The sequence below is a fragment of the Suncus etruscus genome, chromosome 4 (assembly GCF_024139225.1).
Source record: "Suncus etruscus isolate mSunEtr1 chromosome 4, mSunEtr1.pri.cur, whole genome shotgun sequence".
NCBI lineage: Eukaryota > Metazoa > Chordata > Mammalia > Eulipotyphla > Soricidae > Suncus > Suncus etruscus.
Window position 1 is genome coordinate 78034820 of NC_064851.1, and position 15475 is coordinate 78050294.

Consider the following 15475-nt stretch of genomic DNA (forward strand, 5'->3'; position numbering starts at 1 on the left):
TGGTGTCATATGTATTGCTGGTGTTATTCTGGGTAAGATTGACAGGCTCTGGTTTTGATCTGAGCTTTTATCCTAGGCAAGACTTTTTCTTGGTTTTCGTACCAAGCAGCACCAAAACTGCTGGGGACAAAGAAAATATGTTATATATATATATATATATATAAAATAGAACAAATAAATAAAACTGAGTTTAAAAAAGTAATTGAAGAAAATAAGTGATGGAGGAGGCTACCTTTATGTTTAGGAATAAACATACTAAGATGCATTATTATAAAGATATTAAACAGTACAAAGGCAATATAGGCCTCCCAATTAGGTCTTTTGAGATATTCTTGTGGGGGGTGAAATCCAAGGCACTTTTTTTATTATCACACACCTTGGTCTTGAGTTTGAGACATTATTTGCAGCATTATGGGATCATATAGTATCTTTGAGTGGAGGTCTTTCTGAAGCTGAATCCAGTACTTTGTAACAGTCCATGATTTTTTTTTTTTTTGTGGTTTTTGGGTCACACCCGGCAGTGCTCAGGGGTTATTTCTGGTTCCAGGCTCAGAAATTGCCCCTGGCAGGCACAGGGGACCATATGGGAAGCCGGGATTCAAACCGATGACCTCCTGCATGAAAGGCAAACGCCTTACCTCCATGCTATCTCTCCGGCCCCACAGTCCATGATTTGAGGGGGTGAGAAGGCCACATAGTATGAGTCAGCAGGAATGTTGGTTATAGTTTTTGCCAGGGCACAAGATGGGGGACTTAGAGGGTATCTTTTCAGTGAGGAGTTGGGTGGTGGTTTGTTGGGGCAGGAGGTCGGTCTTGGTGCCTAATGAGTTAAGAACTGAGGGTAAATAGGGTTAAATAAGGAGGGATAACAGATCAGGATTGGGGGATGAGGAGGTAGAAGGAATTCTGGAGTGGGGGGAGGGGTAATATATAAGAGGGTCTACATACACTATATAGATGGAATGTTTATGGTTTAGATTTGGCAATCAGAGAGATCACTGTATAGAAACTCATGCCCATATATAGATGGACTTTTAGAGATCTGTTCAAGTGTTATCCTTTGAATCTTGGGCATTCCATTTCCTTTCCTAGGAGCAATCTAAAATTAGGAGCATTGTTGGATAAAGGTTTAAAAAATACAGTTGTTGGGGCCGGAGAGAGAGCATGGAGGTAAGGCATTTGCCTTTCATGCAGAAGGTCATTGGTTCGAATCCCGGCATCCCATATGGTCCCCCGAGCCTGCCAGGAGCGATTTCTGAGCGTGGGGCCAGGAATAACCCCTGAGCGCTGCCGGGTGTGACTCGAAAACCGAAGAAAAAAAATTTACAGTTGTTGGGGCTGGAGAGATAGTGTGGAGGTAAGGCGTTTGCCTTGCATGCAGAAGTATAGTGGTTCAAATCCTGGCATCCCATATGGTCCCCTGAGCCTGCTAGGAGCAGTTTCTGAGCATAGAGCCTGAGTGCTGCCGGGTGTGACCCAAAAACAAAAAAGTACAGTTGTTGCGTGGGCGCTAGTGCGCCCGCGTGCTTTTAAAAATGAGGACTAGTAAGAAAGGACACGCCTGCAAGGGGGTCCATTGCATAGCCTTTTTATGGCTATGGAAGGGTATGGTTTCCTTCCCCCAAACCCCCAGAGACCCAGCTGCCTGGCCTTGCCCTGAAGGCTTGGTCTAGCATGGGGGGGTGGGTCTCAGTTCCCTGCACTACTGTTCAGTACAGGGGGCCTTCCGGCTAGCTCCCCTGCTCAGTGACCCCCAAATACTATATCTCCTTGCTCTATTTCATGCAGCCAGCTCCTTTGTCACATCAGAACTTTGAAGATTAATTGTGATTCTCAAGTCTATTAGCTTGAGCTATATCTTGATACTTTTCTCCTTTTTTTGGGCTTCTACTGCCTGGAGGCTATGAGAAGTATAACTGGCATGTCATACCGAATGGAATCTTTCTAGATAGTATGTTTAGACTCCCATCTTTAGTGAACCCTCTTGACAGTTTGATCCTTTTTACCTCTAGCCCCTCCCTTATCTCTTCCTGTTACCAGAGCAAGCACATATCTCTGTTCTTCTTAGATTCATTAAACAGTGTGATTTATATTGAAGCTTCCTGATCCCTAGAACTCTATCTTTTTTTTTTTTTGGTTTTTGGGCCACACCCGGTGACGCTCAGGGGTTACTCCTGGCTATGCGCTCAGAAGTCGTTCCTGGCTTGGGGGACCATATGGGACACCGGGGGATCGAACCGCGGTCCGTCTCCTAGGCTAGCGCAGGTAAGGCAGGCACCTTACCTCGAGCGCCACCGCCCGGCCCCAACTCTATCTTTTTTTAAAACAAATTTTATTTAATTTTTTGAGGGCCATACCTAATAGTGCTAAAGGCTTACTCCTGGCTCTACACCCAGAGATCATTCTTGGTGGGGCTCTAAAAATCAGTTTAGTTTGTTTCAGGCAAATATCTTTTTTTTTTTTTTTTGGTTTTTGGGCCACACCCGGTAACGCTCAGGGGTTACTCCTGGCTATGAGCTCAGAAGTTGCTCCTGGCTTGGGGGACCATATGGGACGCCAGGGGATCGAACCGTGGTCTGTCCAAGGCTAGCGCAGGCAAGGCAGGCACCTTACCTCTAGCGCCACCGCCCGGCCCCACAGGCAAATATCTTAACTATTGTACTATCCTCTGGCCCCAACAATTTTATTTTTTAGAAATTATAATGAACATTCAGCACAATAATGAAAAAATTTGAAACTAAGGTTTATTAAGGACAAGAAATTATTTTTAAAATTTTGTTTTGTTTTGGGGCTACACCTGACAATGCTCAAGGGTATCTTGACTCTCAGGAATTATTCCTGGTGGGCTCCTGGAACCATATTGAACCTCAGTTGGTGACGTACAAAGCAAGGTACTCACAATATTATTGCTCTCAGGAATTATTCCTGGTGGGCTCCTGGAACCATATGGAATGCAGGGGATTGAACCTGGATTGATGAAGGGCAAGCAAGGCAAAGTACCTGCTGTACTATGGCTTCAGCTATAGAACAGTATTTTATTTATTTATTTATTTATTTATTTATTTATTTATTTATTTATTTATTTATTTATTTATTGCTTTTGGGCCACACCCAGCGGTGCTTAGGGGTTACTTCTGGCTATCTGCTCAGAAATAGCCCTTGGCAGGCTCCGGGGACCATAGGGGACGCCAGGATTCGAACCAACCACCTCAGGTCCTGGGTCGGCTGCTTGCAAAGCAAACGCCGCTGTGCTATCTCTCCGGCCCCTAGAACAGTATTTTAAAAGACATGTTTTTTGTATTAAATTTTTATGAAAACTCATGTTGAAGCAATTTTAAATTTATTTTTTTTGCTATTCCTAGCTGTGCTCAGGGCTTACTCCTGATCTGGTAATAGAGTAGATCTCTGCATTCAGAGTTCACTTCTAATGGGCTCTGGGGACATACGGGGTGGCAGGGATTGAACCTGAGTTAGCTGTGTGCAAGGCAAGCACCCTGTCCACTGTACTCTCTGGTTTCTGTTAAAGCAAATTTTTAAATACATAAATTATTTTATTTAAAGAGCATATAATAAATAATCATATGTTTCTAGGTAAGTAGGCACGAAATTACTTTTAAAAAAAGAAGAAAATAAAAGAATATAGCATTAAGAAAATTTGTGAAAATTCTTGCACGTTGTAGTTGCTAATTAAGTCACTGTCAGAAGGTTTATTAAGCTCTTGTTAGCTGACCTTTCTGTTACTTATTCTGTTTCTGAACATTAGGTGACTGCAAACATGTTGGTATCTAAATTGGTGTGTTCCTACTGGGATGCAGTATTAAAATTTAGAATTTAGTTTAGAATTGTCACACAGCATATGTGGCTGTGTGGTCCAGGAATTCCAAGCACTGTAGCTGATACTGTGGCTTTCCTGGGGTGTATTTTGGCTACCAGGCCTTCGGAGGTTGGGGGCAAATGGAGGTGGTAAAATAGGTCTGAAGGTTCAAACTTCAAGTTATAAAATTCAAAAGTCTTAGAATTGGGGTGGAGTGGTAGCACAGAAGGGATGGCATTTACCTTGGATATGGCTGACCCAGCTTCTAACCCAGCATCCTAGATAGTTCACAGAGCCTGCCAGGGCTACTTTATGAGCACAGAGCTAGGAGTAATCCCTGAGTGCCACCAAGTGTGGCTCTGCCCCAAAAAGTTTTGGGGATATACCAAACAACTGCAGTACTAATATTATATATTTGATAGTTGCTAAAAGAGTAGATTTTAAAGTTCTTGTTTTGAAATTATACCTGGTGATTAATACTGACTAGACATTGTGGTTTTCATTCAGTGAATACAAATGACAAATATTGTAGTGTATATAAATTATTAATATGATGCTATATTTCAGTTATACATTAATAGAAAAAAGAAATAAGGTACACATGAGAGGAATGAGTGAGAGAGAGTGAGTGAGCGAGCTTGTTCTCTCTCTTACTCCATTAAAATGACTGGAGTGCATGCCTAGTGTTTGGGAATTCCATATTCAATTCATGACACACATGGTCCCCAGAACTGGTGGGGTGGTCATAGTAGCTCTCACCATTGCTGACCAGAATATCCAGAGTATCATTGGGAGTAGCCCCAGGACTGATCCTAGGCCTCTTGATCACTGCTTGGGAGATCCCTCACTAAATAAAAGAAAAACAAAACAACTCCCTCAACCAAAGAAAATTCTTTTTTTTTTTTTTTTTTTTTTAGTTAAAAAACTATACAAAACCCCCTTCCTTACACCTATATTCATTGCAGCACTATTTACCATAGCAAGACTCTGGAAACAACCAAGATGCCCTTCAACAGACGAATGGCTAAAGAAACTGTGGTACATATACACAATGGAATATTATGCAGCTGTCAGGAGAGATGAAGTCATGAAATTTTCCTATACATGGATGTACACGGAATCTATTATGCTGAGTGAAATAAGTCAGAGAGAGAGAGAAAAACGCAGAATGGTCTCACTCATCTATGGGTTTTAAGAAAAATGAAAGACACCCTTGTAATAATAATTTTCAGACACAAAAGAGAAAAGAGCTGGAAGTTCCAGCTCACCTCAGGAAGCTCACCACAAAGAGTGATGAGTTTAGTTAGGGAAATAACTACATTTTGAACTGTCCTAATAATGAGAATGTATGAGGAAAATGGAGAGCCTGTCTAGAGTACAGGCGGGGGTCGGGTGGGGCGAAGGGAGACTTGGGACATTGGTGATGGGAATGTTGCACTGGTGATGGGTGGTGTTCTTTACATGACTGAAACCCAAACACAATCATGTATGTAATTAAGGTGTTTAAAAAAATTAAAAAAAATCACAACTAATAAACATTGGAGAAAAGAAGTGGAAAAAAAATCGATCAATCGATAAATAAATCTGTGGAAAAAAAAAAAATGGGCCCGGAGAGATAGCACAGTGGCGTTTGCCTTCCAAGCAGCCGATCCAGGACCTAAGGTGGTTGGTTGAAATCCTGGTGTCCCATATGGTCCCCCGAGCCTGCCAGGAGCTGTTTCTGAGCAGACAGCCAGGAGTAACTCCTGAGCACCACCGGGTGTGGCCCAAAAACAAAAAACAAAAACAAAAAACAAAAAATAAACTTTAATATAGCGTAATTAATATGGTTATAGTGCTAATTTTTCTTTTTTTTTGGTTTTTGGGCCACATCTTGTGTCAGTGTTCAGGAGATTAATCAGGGGTCATTTTTTTTTTTTTTTGTTTTTGTTTTTGGGTCAGACCCGGCGGTGCTCAGGGGTTTCTCCTAGCTCTACTTCCTCCTGGCTCTAAGCTCAGAAATTGCTCGGGGATCATATGGGATGCTGGGATTCGAACCATCGATCTTCTGATTGCAAGGCAAACGCCTTGCCTCCATGCTATCTCTCCGGCCCCAGGGGTCATTCTTAGTGGTGCTCAGAGGACCTTATGGGATGCCTGGTATTGAACAGGGATTGGATACATGCAAGGTAAACACCTTACCTGCTGTGCTATTGCTTTGGCCCCATGTGTATTTCTTTCACATAGAAATTATGTTGGAGTAGCAGGTGGATTATAACCCAGAAAGGTAGAGGAAATGACATTTTAATTTATGCCTTTGATGATAATACCCTGGATTATTTTTCAGTGCTAGAATTTTAATATTGCTAGGAACAAAGGATCAGTTTGAATAACTAAGTCAAAATATTTGGAATGATGGATGACAAATGTTTACTTTGTAGCAGTTAAAGGAATAGGTTTAGCAACAGTTTAGAGTAGTAATTTTAAATGCAAATATGCAGATACTCTTTCATGTATAGAGCCTTCTAGAAGTAAAAGTGCCGGTATTATAAAAATAAGTTAATAATTTTTCCTCGACTGTTTATTTTAAAAAATGGGTTAATATTTTGCTATTTTTATTTTACTTTAATACATCTAAATATTAGTTACAATATCATTATACTTGATTCATTAAAGCTTCATCTTTTAATAAAAATATTCTGTATTATCCCCAGCATTGCCTGACCATAAGTGAGGTGTGATTCTTAAGTGCAGAGAGAGCCAGGATTAAGTTCTGAATTCCCAAAACAAAAGCAAACAAAAAGAATATTCTCCTGCATAACTGTATTGTCATTATTACACCCAAGAAATTTAACCTTGATATCATAATATTAACTAAAATAGGGTTGCCAGATTTATTAAAGAATAGTAGTTTTTCTTAACCTTGAATTTCAGATTAATAACTAAATCATTTTTGTTGTTTACTTTTTGTGTCAGACCCTGCAGTGACTTTTCCTGGGTCAGTTCCTGAGGGTCACTTCTGACTATGCTTGGGGGTCCCATATCCTGCTAATGATTGAATCTAGATGCATTTCAGCCCACTGAACTACCTTTCTGGCTTAATGAATAGTTATTCATTATATAATTTGGTGGTTTTAGGCTTTGGGACCACACCCAGTAGTGCTCAGGAAATGTAATTTGTAAAAGAAAATAGTTCTTTGAGGCTATTATTCTGAGTGAAATAAGCCAAAGGCTGAGGGACAGACAGAATAGTCTCACTCATTTGTGAGATATAAGAAATATAAAAGACAATATGGTAATAATATCCAGAGACAATAGAGCTGAATGCCAGGAGGACCAGCTTATGACTTGAAGCTTGCCACAAAGAGTGGTGAGTGCAGCTAGAGCACTAACCACAATGACAACCACCATGGCAATGATAGTGAGGTAGAGAGAGGCAGAATGCCTGTCTGAGAGACTGACAGAGGGTTGGGGTGGGAAGGAAAATGGGGGTCTGACACTTGCCTGGCATGTGGCCGACATGGTTTTGATTCCCAGGCATCCCATTTGATCTGAGTATCAAAACCAAAACAACAACAACAATAACAATAACAAACAGAAGAAAAACAAAGAAAATTACTGTTAGTATGTGACCCTAGACTATCAGTTTTAATTTGTTTCCCTAGGTATCTTTTTGAGCTTTTATTTATTATTATTTTTTTTTCTTTTTCTTTTTTGGTTTTTGGGCCACATCCAGCGGTGCTCAAGGGCTACTCCTGGCTGTCTCCTCAGAAATAGCTCCTGGCAGGCATGGGGGATCATATGGGACACCGGGATTCGAACCAACCACCTTTGGTCCTGGATTGGCTGCTTGCAAGGCAAATGCCGCTGTGCTATCTCTCCGGGCCCCTGAGCTTTTATTTAATTGTGTTTTCTGCAAATGATCAAAATGCCATTTTTTTCTTTTTTGGTTTTTGGGCCACATCTATTTGACGCTCGGTGGTTACTCCTGACTATGCACTCAGAAATCGCCCCTGGCTTGGGGGAACCATATGGGACGCCGGGGGATCCAGCCACAGTCCTTCCTACACTAGTGCTTGCAAGGCAGACACCTTACCTCTAGCGCCACCTTCCTGGCCCCAAAATGCCATTTCTTAGCATGTCTGTATCTATCTCACATACTCTTTATCCATTGATGGACACTTAGGTGGTTTCCATGTCTTGTCTATTATAAATAATGCTACAATGAACATGGGGATACAGACACCATTTTTTGGGGAAGGAGGAGTTAATCTTGCAGTGCCTAGGGCTTACACCTGGCTCTGTGCTCAGGTATTCTCTTGTAATGCTGGAAATTGAACCTGGGTCAATCCCATGCAAGGTAAGCACCCTACCGGCTGTACTATCTCTCTGGTCCCCAGATAACTTTTCTATTTTTTTTTTCTTTTTGGGCCACATCGGTGACACTCAGGGTTTTTTTCTAGCTATGTGCTCAGAAATTGCTCCTGGCTTGGGGGACCATATGGGACGCAGGGGGATCGAAATGCGGTCTGTCCCAGGTTAGCGTGTGCAAGGCAAATGCCCTACAGCTTGCATCACTGCTCCAGCCTTTCTAATTATCATTTTTGTTTTCTTTGGACAAATACCCAGGTGGTATTTGATTATATGTACACATATATATACCAATCATTTTGTATTAACAACCTTTATCAAACAAATGATTTGAAAATACGTTATCCCATTTAGTGGTATGTCTTTTCATTTTGTGGATAACTTCTTTTGCATAAAAGTTTGGTTTGATATAGTTTCATATGTTTATTTAATTTTGCTTTAGATTCAAAGCAAAACATTACCAAATGACAAATTGCTAATGGCCTTTGTTTATTCCCAGTAGTTTCATGGTTTCAGATCTTATATTAATTTCTTTATTTTGGGGAGGGTACCCTTTAAGCATGCTCAGGCTTTGTAACATGATGTTGCTTGGCTCCAGTGGTGCTTGAGGACCATCCAGTGCTGAGAATTAAACTTTGGGGTTTCAAGCATTGAAGAAATGCACTCTAGCCTTTTGAGATAACTCCTTGTACTCTTTACCTATCATCCCCTGTTCAGTCGATTTTGAGTTAATCTTTGTCTCTGGTATATAAAATAGTGGTTCAATTTTCATTCTTTTGTCTGAGTCTGTGTCCAGTTTTCCATCACCATTTACTATAAAATATTCTTTCTCCCTACTGTATATTCTTGGCTTTTTGGTTGTAAATTAATTGATACAATGACTCATTTCTGTTCTGCATTGATCTATATGTCTGTGTTTATACCAGACTCTAAACTCTATTGATTACTTTCACTCTCTTTTGAGGATAGATACTTTCAGATACAGTCATGAATACTTTACCATTAACATGGCTATGTCACATATATCATCAGTTAGTATGATTTTGGTTGCAAATATCAGAATCCTAGTGGGATTAAATAAATTACCAGTTGGATCTGCAGAAGTTCAGGACTTAGATAAATTCCTGTGCAATGTATTAATTTTAGTACTTTTTTTTCTTGCTCTGGAGTGTGCTTATTGCACCCACAGCACAGGGCTGCTGTACCCTTGTGGAAATGGACACATGGGGAGGTCGGGATTTGAACCACGGTCTGTCCCGGGTTAGCTGCATTCAAGGCAGTCGCCCTATCTGTTACACTGTACTCACTCTGCAAATGGACACATGGGAGAAAAAAATTAGTAATATTTTCAGAGAACTTCCAAGAAGAAAATATCAATAAGAGACTTGTTAGGTTACACCTTATTTTACCCAAAACTAAGATCATCCCTGGTTCCTTTGTATGTTTGTTTACAACTGGGATTTACCTCAAAAGGGATAAATACTTGTAAACCTGGGTGGAACTGGCTCAGTATAGGAGAACCTGAGCTATCTGTCCTTACACTGACCTTACTGCCTCAACCAGGGAGGTCTCTGTACCCAATAAAAACGGCAGTTCTGGCAGGCAGTGGAGTGGAGATATGAGGTAGAAGACTGCCAGACTACACGTGTTTCATCCTCGGCTTGGTTTGGATTATTTCATGCATGACCCTGATTCACACTCATTCACCTGGGCTTGGAGATATGATGTGTGGGGTGATTTTACAGAGACTAATAGTTTTTATAGATACACAAAGGTCTTAAGTGTACATTACTGCTTCAAAGATATGCTGTTCAAATGCATGAAAAGTATGTCAGGGATGTGATAGTTTATTTTTTCATGGTCTGTAAATTTAGATCAAAACAGGTACCAGTAAGTACAGTATCAGTAAGAGTTTGCCATCACAGTGTGAGTGGGTCTTGTGATTAGGTGGGTAGAGGTGGGCAGTGAGTGGGAACTCCCCTATGCTCTGATCTGCACCCAATAGATAAGGACACAGCAGTGGATAGTGTTGCTATGGCTTTCTGAGTTACAGAACTAATAAACAACAAAAACAGAGTTCATGCCCCGATCTTGCATATTTAACTTCTCTACTCTCCTTTCTGTAGCTTATGGTGAGTGGAGATAGGTGACATATTATCAATGACTTCTAACTGCCATCAGCTTGCTATCTGCACAGTCTGTACTACAATATCCTCATCAAAGTTGCGTTAAACAAGGTGTTGTCACTTTACTTTAAACGTTCTGTAAAATATGGCTGAAAGGGATAGCTTAATAAGTTAGAACATAGCTATGCTTGTAGGAGGACTGGATTAGATTTCCTGCATCACCTAAGCACTGTCTGGATCAGTTCTAACCACGCGCCCTCTCTCATCCTCCCTAGCACAGAGCCTGGGATATACTTTCTGAACACCACTGCATGTTGCTCTCAAACAAACAAAAAATCCTTACAATAAAAGTAACATGACAATCTTACTGTTGTAGAAGAAGTTTTACATGTTCAAAACTTCAAGTACTTGTCTAGTGTAAAATGTGTGAGTTTTAGAGCTTGGCCATGTCTCAGAATCCTTACTGACAATATTCATAACAGATGTTTCAAATAAAGATGGACTGACTCGAGATAATTTAGTCAACCTAAGGCAACTATAAGACTTGAGTGAAGGAATAAAACTAAAAGAAAAGGAATAAAGAAAGGCTGGGGTCTTGATGCATTGGTGAGGAAATAAGTAAGGACAGAAATAAATATCCAAGCCAAAGTCAACAATAATAGAATCAAGGGACCTACACTAACCATCTAAGCTTAAAGGGGCCTGTTACACTGCAGGCCAGGGGACAAAGGGTGGTGGGATAGGATGCACTCTGGGTTCATTCATTGGAGGAGGGAAGTTGCCACTGGTGGTGGGAAGGGCCCTGACTTATTGTATATCTGAAATTCAACTATGAAGGACTCTGTATATCACAATTGCTTTAAAAAAAAAAAAAAGACTTAAGGGAGGGAGATGGAGCCTGGAGCTGTGCTAGGCAACCTGTTGCAGAGCTGGTTTGAGGAGCCTTCTGGCTAGGGAGCACCAAGAATATGCCAACAATTGGGGACGATGCTAGGGTGGACTTACTAGAACATAAAACTAAATGATAGGAAATTATGTCTACAGAGGCAAAGTAAATGGAACAGAAAAATTAGGTGAATTGTGAGAAAAAGTAAACAAGCAGCATGGGTCTTGCTATACACTGCCATAAAAGGTGTCTGATAAAATGGAACCCCTGGTAACTCATTTAGAGACTGTGTGTGTGTGTGTGTGTGTGTGTGTGTTGACTGGACTAGTGGTTTCTGCAGTAAGGCCCCTGATTTCCCTACCCTGCCTGCTTCCCATTAAACCCTATCTTTTTTTTTTTTTTTTTTTTTTTTTTTTTTGTGGTTTTTGGGTCACACCCAGCAGTGCTCAGGGGTTATTCCTGGCTCTATGCTCAGAAATTTCTCCTGGCAGGCACGGGGGGACCATATGGGACGCCGGGATACAAGCCGATGAGCTTCTGCATGAAAGGCAAACACCTTACCTCCATGCTATCTCTCCGGCCCCATTAAACCCTATCTTAAGAACATCTTGTCTTGTCCGAGTTGTGCCTGCTCAGCATTAGCCAGAAGGCGGCTACTGGCACATGGGTTTAAAGTAGTCATTTTAAAGAAAACTGTGTAAACTTAATTCTTCCTGTATTCACACTAAAAAAAATTTTTTTTTCGCAGTGTCAGAGGTGGGGGTTGGTGGGAGAAAGGGGCTGTTCCTTGAACTAGAACTAGGGTCTCACCACACATGCAAGACAAACCTCTATCACTGAGTCTAATGCGTGCCCTAGAAGACTGACTTTTTATTAGGGAAAAAACTTCATTTCTCTCACCAAGTGAAAACACTTGGTTTATATAATATTGCTTAGACCAATGTCCCCCCTCAAAAAAAAATTTTCCCCCCCTTGAAAGCTGGCAAGGTAGTTCTGTAGTCTGGGTGCATGCTTTGCTTGCAGAAAAATACATTTAATTTCCAGCATAGTTGGCAGTAGCCCCCCACTCCCAGCACTAAAATGGAGTAATTCCTAAACTTACAAAAAGCACCATAAACTAAAGAGATTTGCTAGAGAGATAGTACAGGCATTTTAAGTACTTGATTTCCATATCACTCACCCGGTATGATTTTCTGGCACCTCATATGGTCCCTAGAGATTTACCCGAGGTCAGTCTTGAGCATAGAGCCAGGAATAACCCCTGAACACAACCGTGTATGACTTATAACTGTCATCCCTAGCAAATTTGTTTCATTTTGGAAGTAAAGTATTTGCCTCACAGGTGGCCAATCCAGATTCCATCCCTGATCTTATAAGGCCCAAGATCACTGTTAGGGGTCACTCAAGCACAGAGCCAGGTATTACTCCTGAACACACTGGGTCTGGCCCCTCCTCCCTGTCCCCCCCCCCCCCCCGATAAATTATACCTAAAATCATTAGGATCCATCTTGTTTATCAGTTATTTAGAGTAATAGCTAAATTGAAAGCAGTATTTATGTCAAATTAGCCATTTATGGCTTTGGGTTTTTGAGGGGGGAAGGTCAATTCTAAGCAATGCTTGAGGGATCTATGGTTTGAACCTTGGGCTTCCGCTTTAGTCTCAATTATATCTTTCTTACTATGCTTTTAATTTTCGATTACTTTCTTGTTCTTACTGTGCCTATTTTTTGGGGGGAGGCACACCAGTGATGCTCAGGGTTTATGTCTGGCTATGCACTCGAAATTGCTCCTGGCTTGGGGGACCATGTGGGACACTGGGGGATCTAACCAAGGTCCATCCTGGGTCAGCCACGTGCAAGGCATATGCCCTACTACTGTGCTATCACTCTGGCTCCTTACTGTGCCTTTTTAAAAAATAGCATTTTGTTGTGTTTTAGGTTGGGTTCTTTTTGGTCAACATGGTAGGACTAAGGATTCATTTAGCCCTACTGAGGCCAAGGAGACAGGTGCTAGAGATTAAACTGGTCTTTTGCATGCACTTCATCTGGCACTCCCATTACACCATCTTTCTGGCCCCTCAAAACTCCTTTTTATTTTGTTTGGTTTTTGAGCTGCACCCAGTGGTGCTCAGGATTACTCTTGTCTCTGCACTCAGAAATCCCTCCTGGTAGGCTTAGGGGATCATGTGGGATATGTGGGATTGAACCCGGGTCCATCCCAGGTTGGCCGTGTGCAAGGCAAATGCCCTACTTCTGTGCTACTATCACTCTAACCCTGAAAATTCCTTCTTTTTTTTTTTTTTTTTTTTTTTTTTGGTTTTTGGGCCACACCCGGTGACGCTCAGGGGTTACTCCTGGCTATGCGCTCAGAAGTCGCTCCTGGCTTGGGGGACCATATGGGACGCCGGGGGATCGAACCATGGTCCGTCCTAGGGTAGCGCAGGTAAGGCAGGCACCTTACCTTTAGCGCCACCGCCCGGCCCCGAAAATTCCTTCTTAAGATAGTTGTTAACTGCTGTACTATCAGGAGATCTGGTAGGGAACAAACTCTTTGGGAAACATTCATATGGAAATACCTTTGGGGCTTTTTTTTTTTCTGAAGACAAATTAATTTTCTCTAAAAAACTTATTCTAGGTTTGAAAGATGAGTATGGCTAGGTGTGATCCCTGAGCACAGCTCAGTAAGAAAGCATAGTAAGAAAAGTACAACTTTACCATCCAGAAAGAAGCATAATTTTAGCTTCTCATTTACTTTGAATGAGTAAGTTGCCATTGTTTGGGGATTCCATTTGGAAATGATGGGAAGATGACAGGATTAGTGAATGGTGGTGAGGAGGTAAGCTTATGTTACGTGACTTCAAAGGCCTTACTCTGGGCTGCCATGATTCTTGCCTATTCCTTTAAAACTTGAATTGGGCTTCATATTTGGGGGGGGGGGTAGGGAGGGCACACTTGTCAATTCTCAGGGGTTACTCCTGGCTCTGTGCTCAGAAATTACTCCTGGCATGGCCAAGGGACCATATGGGATGCTGGGGATTGAACTCCGGTTGACCATGTGCAATGCAAACACCCTCCTTTTTGTGCTATTGCTCTGTCCCCTGGCTTCATATCTTTTTACATCAAGTTTTTTTATACTTAATTATATACATTAACCTTTCTTAGTCCTATACATGGCATTGTTAGGCATGCTGTGCTATGATAGTATTTAATTATTTATTTATAACAGGTTTACATTTGTTCTTTATTTGCAGCTTTTTTCAAGGAGCAAACCTCCAAGGGGCCTATATGTTTATGGAGATGTTGGTAAGTGTATTAAAATAAGTTTGGGGTGATTTTAAAAAGAGAATATCTCAGTTTTTATTCCAGGATAATTTCTATTTCCATCCTGCAGCCCACTAAGAACAGTAAAGTAAAATAGGGGGAAAGGATGTGGATAAGAAGGCAGCTATATTTTGTTTGTTTTGCTTGATTCTGTTTTGATCACTTCTAAATGATGGTGGGGGCGACTCCTTTTGATGGTGCTTAAGGGACCATTGGTGCTGGAGATCAAACTCAAGAATGCCATATGCAAAGCATGTACCCTAGCTCTTTGAGCCACCTCTCTGACCTAGTTACCTTGGTTTTTATTTTTTCTTTTCATAGGATATACTTTTAATTTAGGACAGAATTAGTTAGCACATTAGGGTATAAGTTAGTGTATAAAGTGAATTAGTCTCAGGTATTAAAATTATTTATAGATTTATTAACTAAATCAGGATCTCATTTATCAGTGCTTTTTTTTTTTTTTTTTTGGTTTTTGGGTCACACCTGGCAGTGCTCAGGGGTTATTCCTGGCTCCAGGCTCAGAAATTGCTCCTGGCAGGCACAGGGGACCATATGGGGCGCCGGGATTCGAACCGATGACCTCCTGCATGAAAGGCAAACTCCTTACCTCCATGCTATCTCTCCGGCCCCTTATCAGTGCTTTTTAACTCTGCTTATTACTGTGTGTGTGTGTGTGTGTGTTTACCACATCCAGTGGTGCTTAGAGGTTACTTCTGGCTCTGTGCTCAGGAATCACTTCTGATAGGCTTAGGGAACCATATCGGATGCTGGGAATCAAACATAGATTGGTCACATACAAGGCAATGCCTACTCCTCATTGTGCTGTCTCTCTGATACCTCTCTTAGTATAAGCTATAGGACTGGAGAGACAGAGAGGGTAAGGTGTTTGCCTTGCACATGGCCAACCAGGACTCAGTCCTGGCATCTATATAGTTCCTTAAACTTTGCCAGGAGTCAGCTCCTGAGCACTTCTGGG

The 15475-nt window shown here is 41.4% G+C and overlaps 1 protein-coding gene across 1 annotated transcript in view; it reads left to right on the plus strand.

Moving 5' to 3' along the window:
• AFG1L (AFG1 like ATPase) overlaps positions 1–15475 on the plus strand; it is a 249257-nt gene that overhangs the window by 28081 nt on the left and 205701 nt on the right. The window contains exon 3 of the mRNA XM_049771195.1: positions 14427–14478. Coding sequence (XP_049627152.1) covers positions 14427–14478 — 52 coding nt within the window. The remainder of the gene's footprint in view (positions 1–14426; positions 14479–15475) is intronic.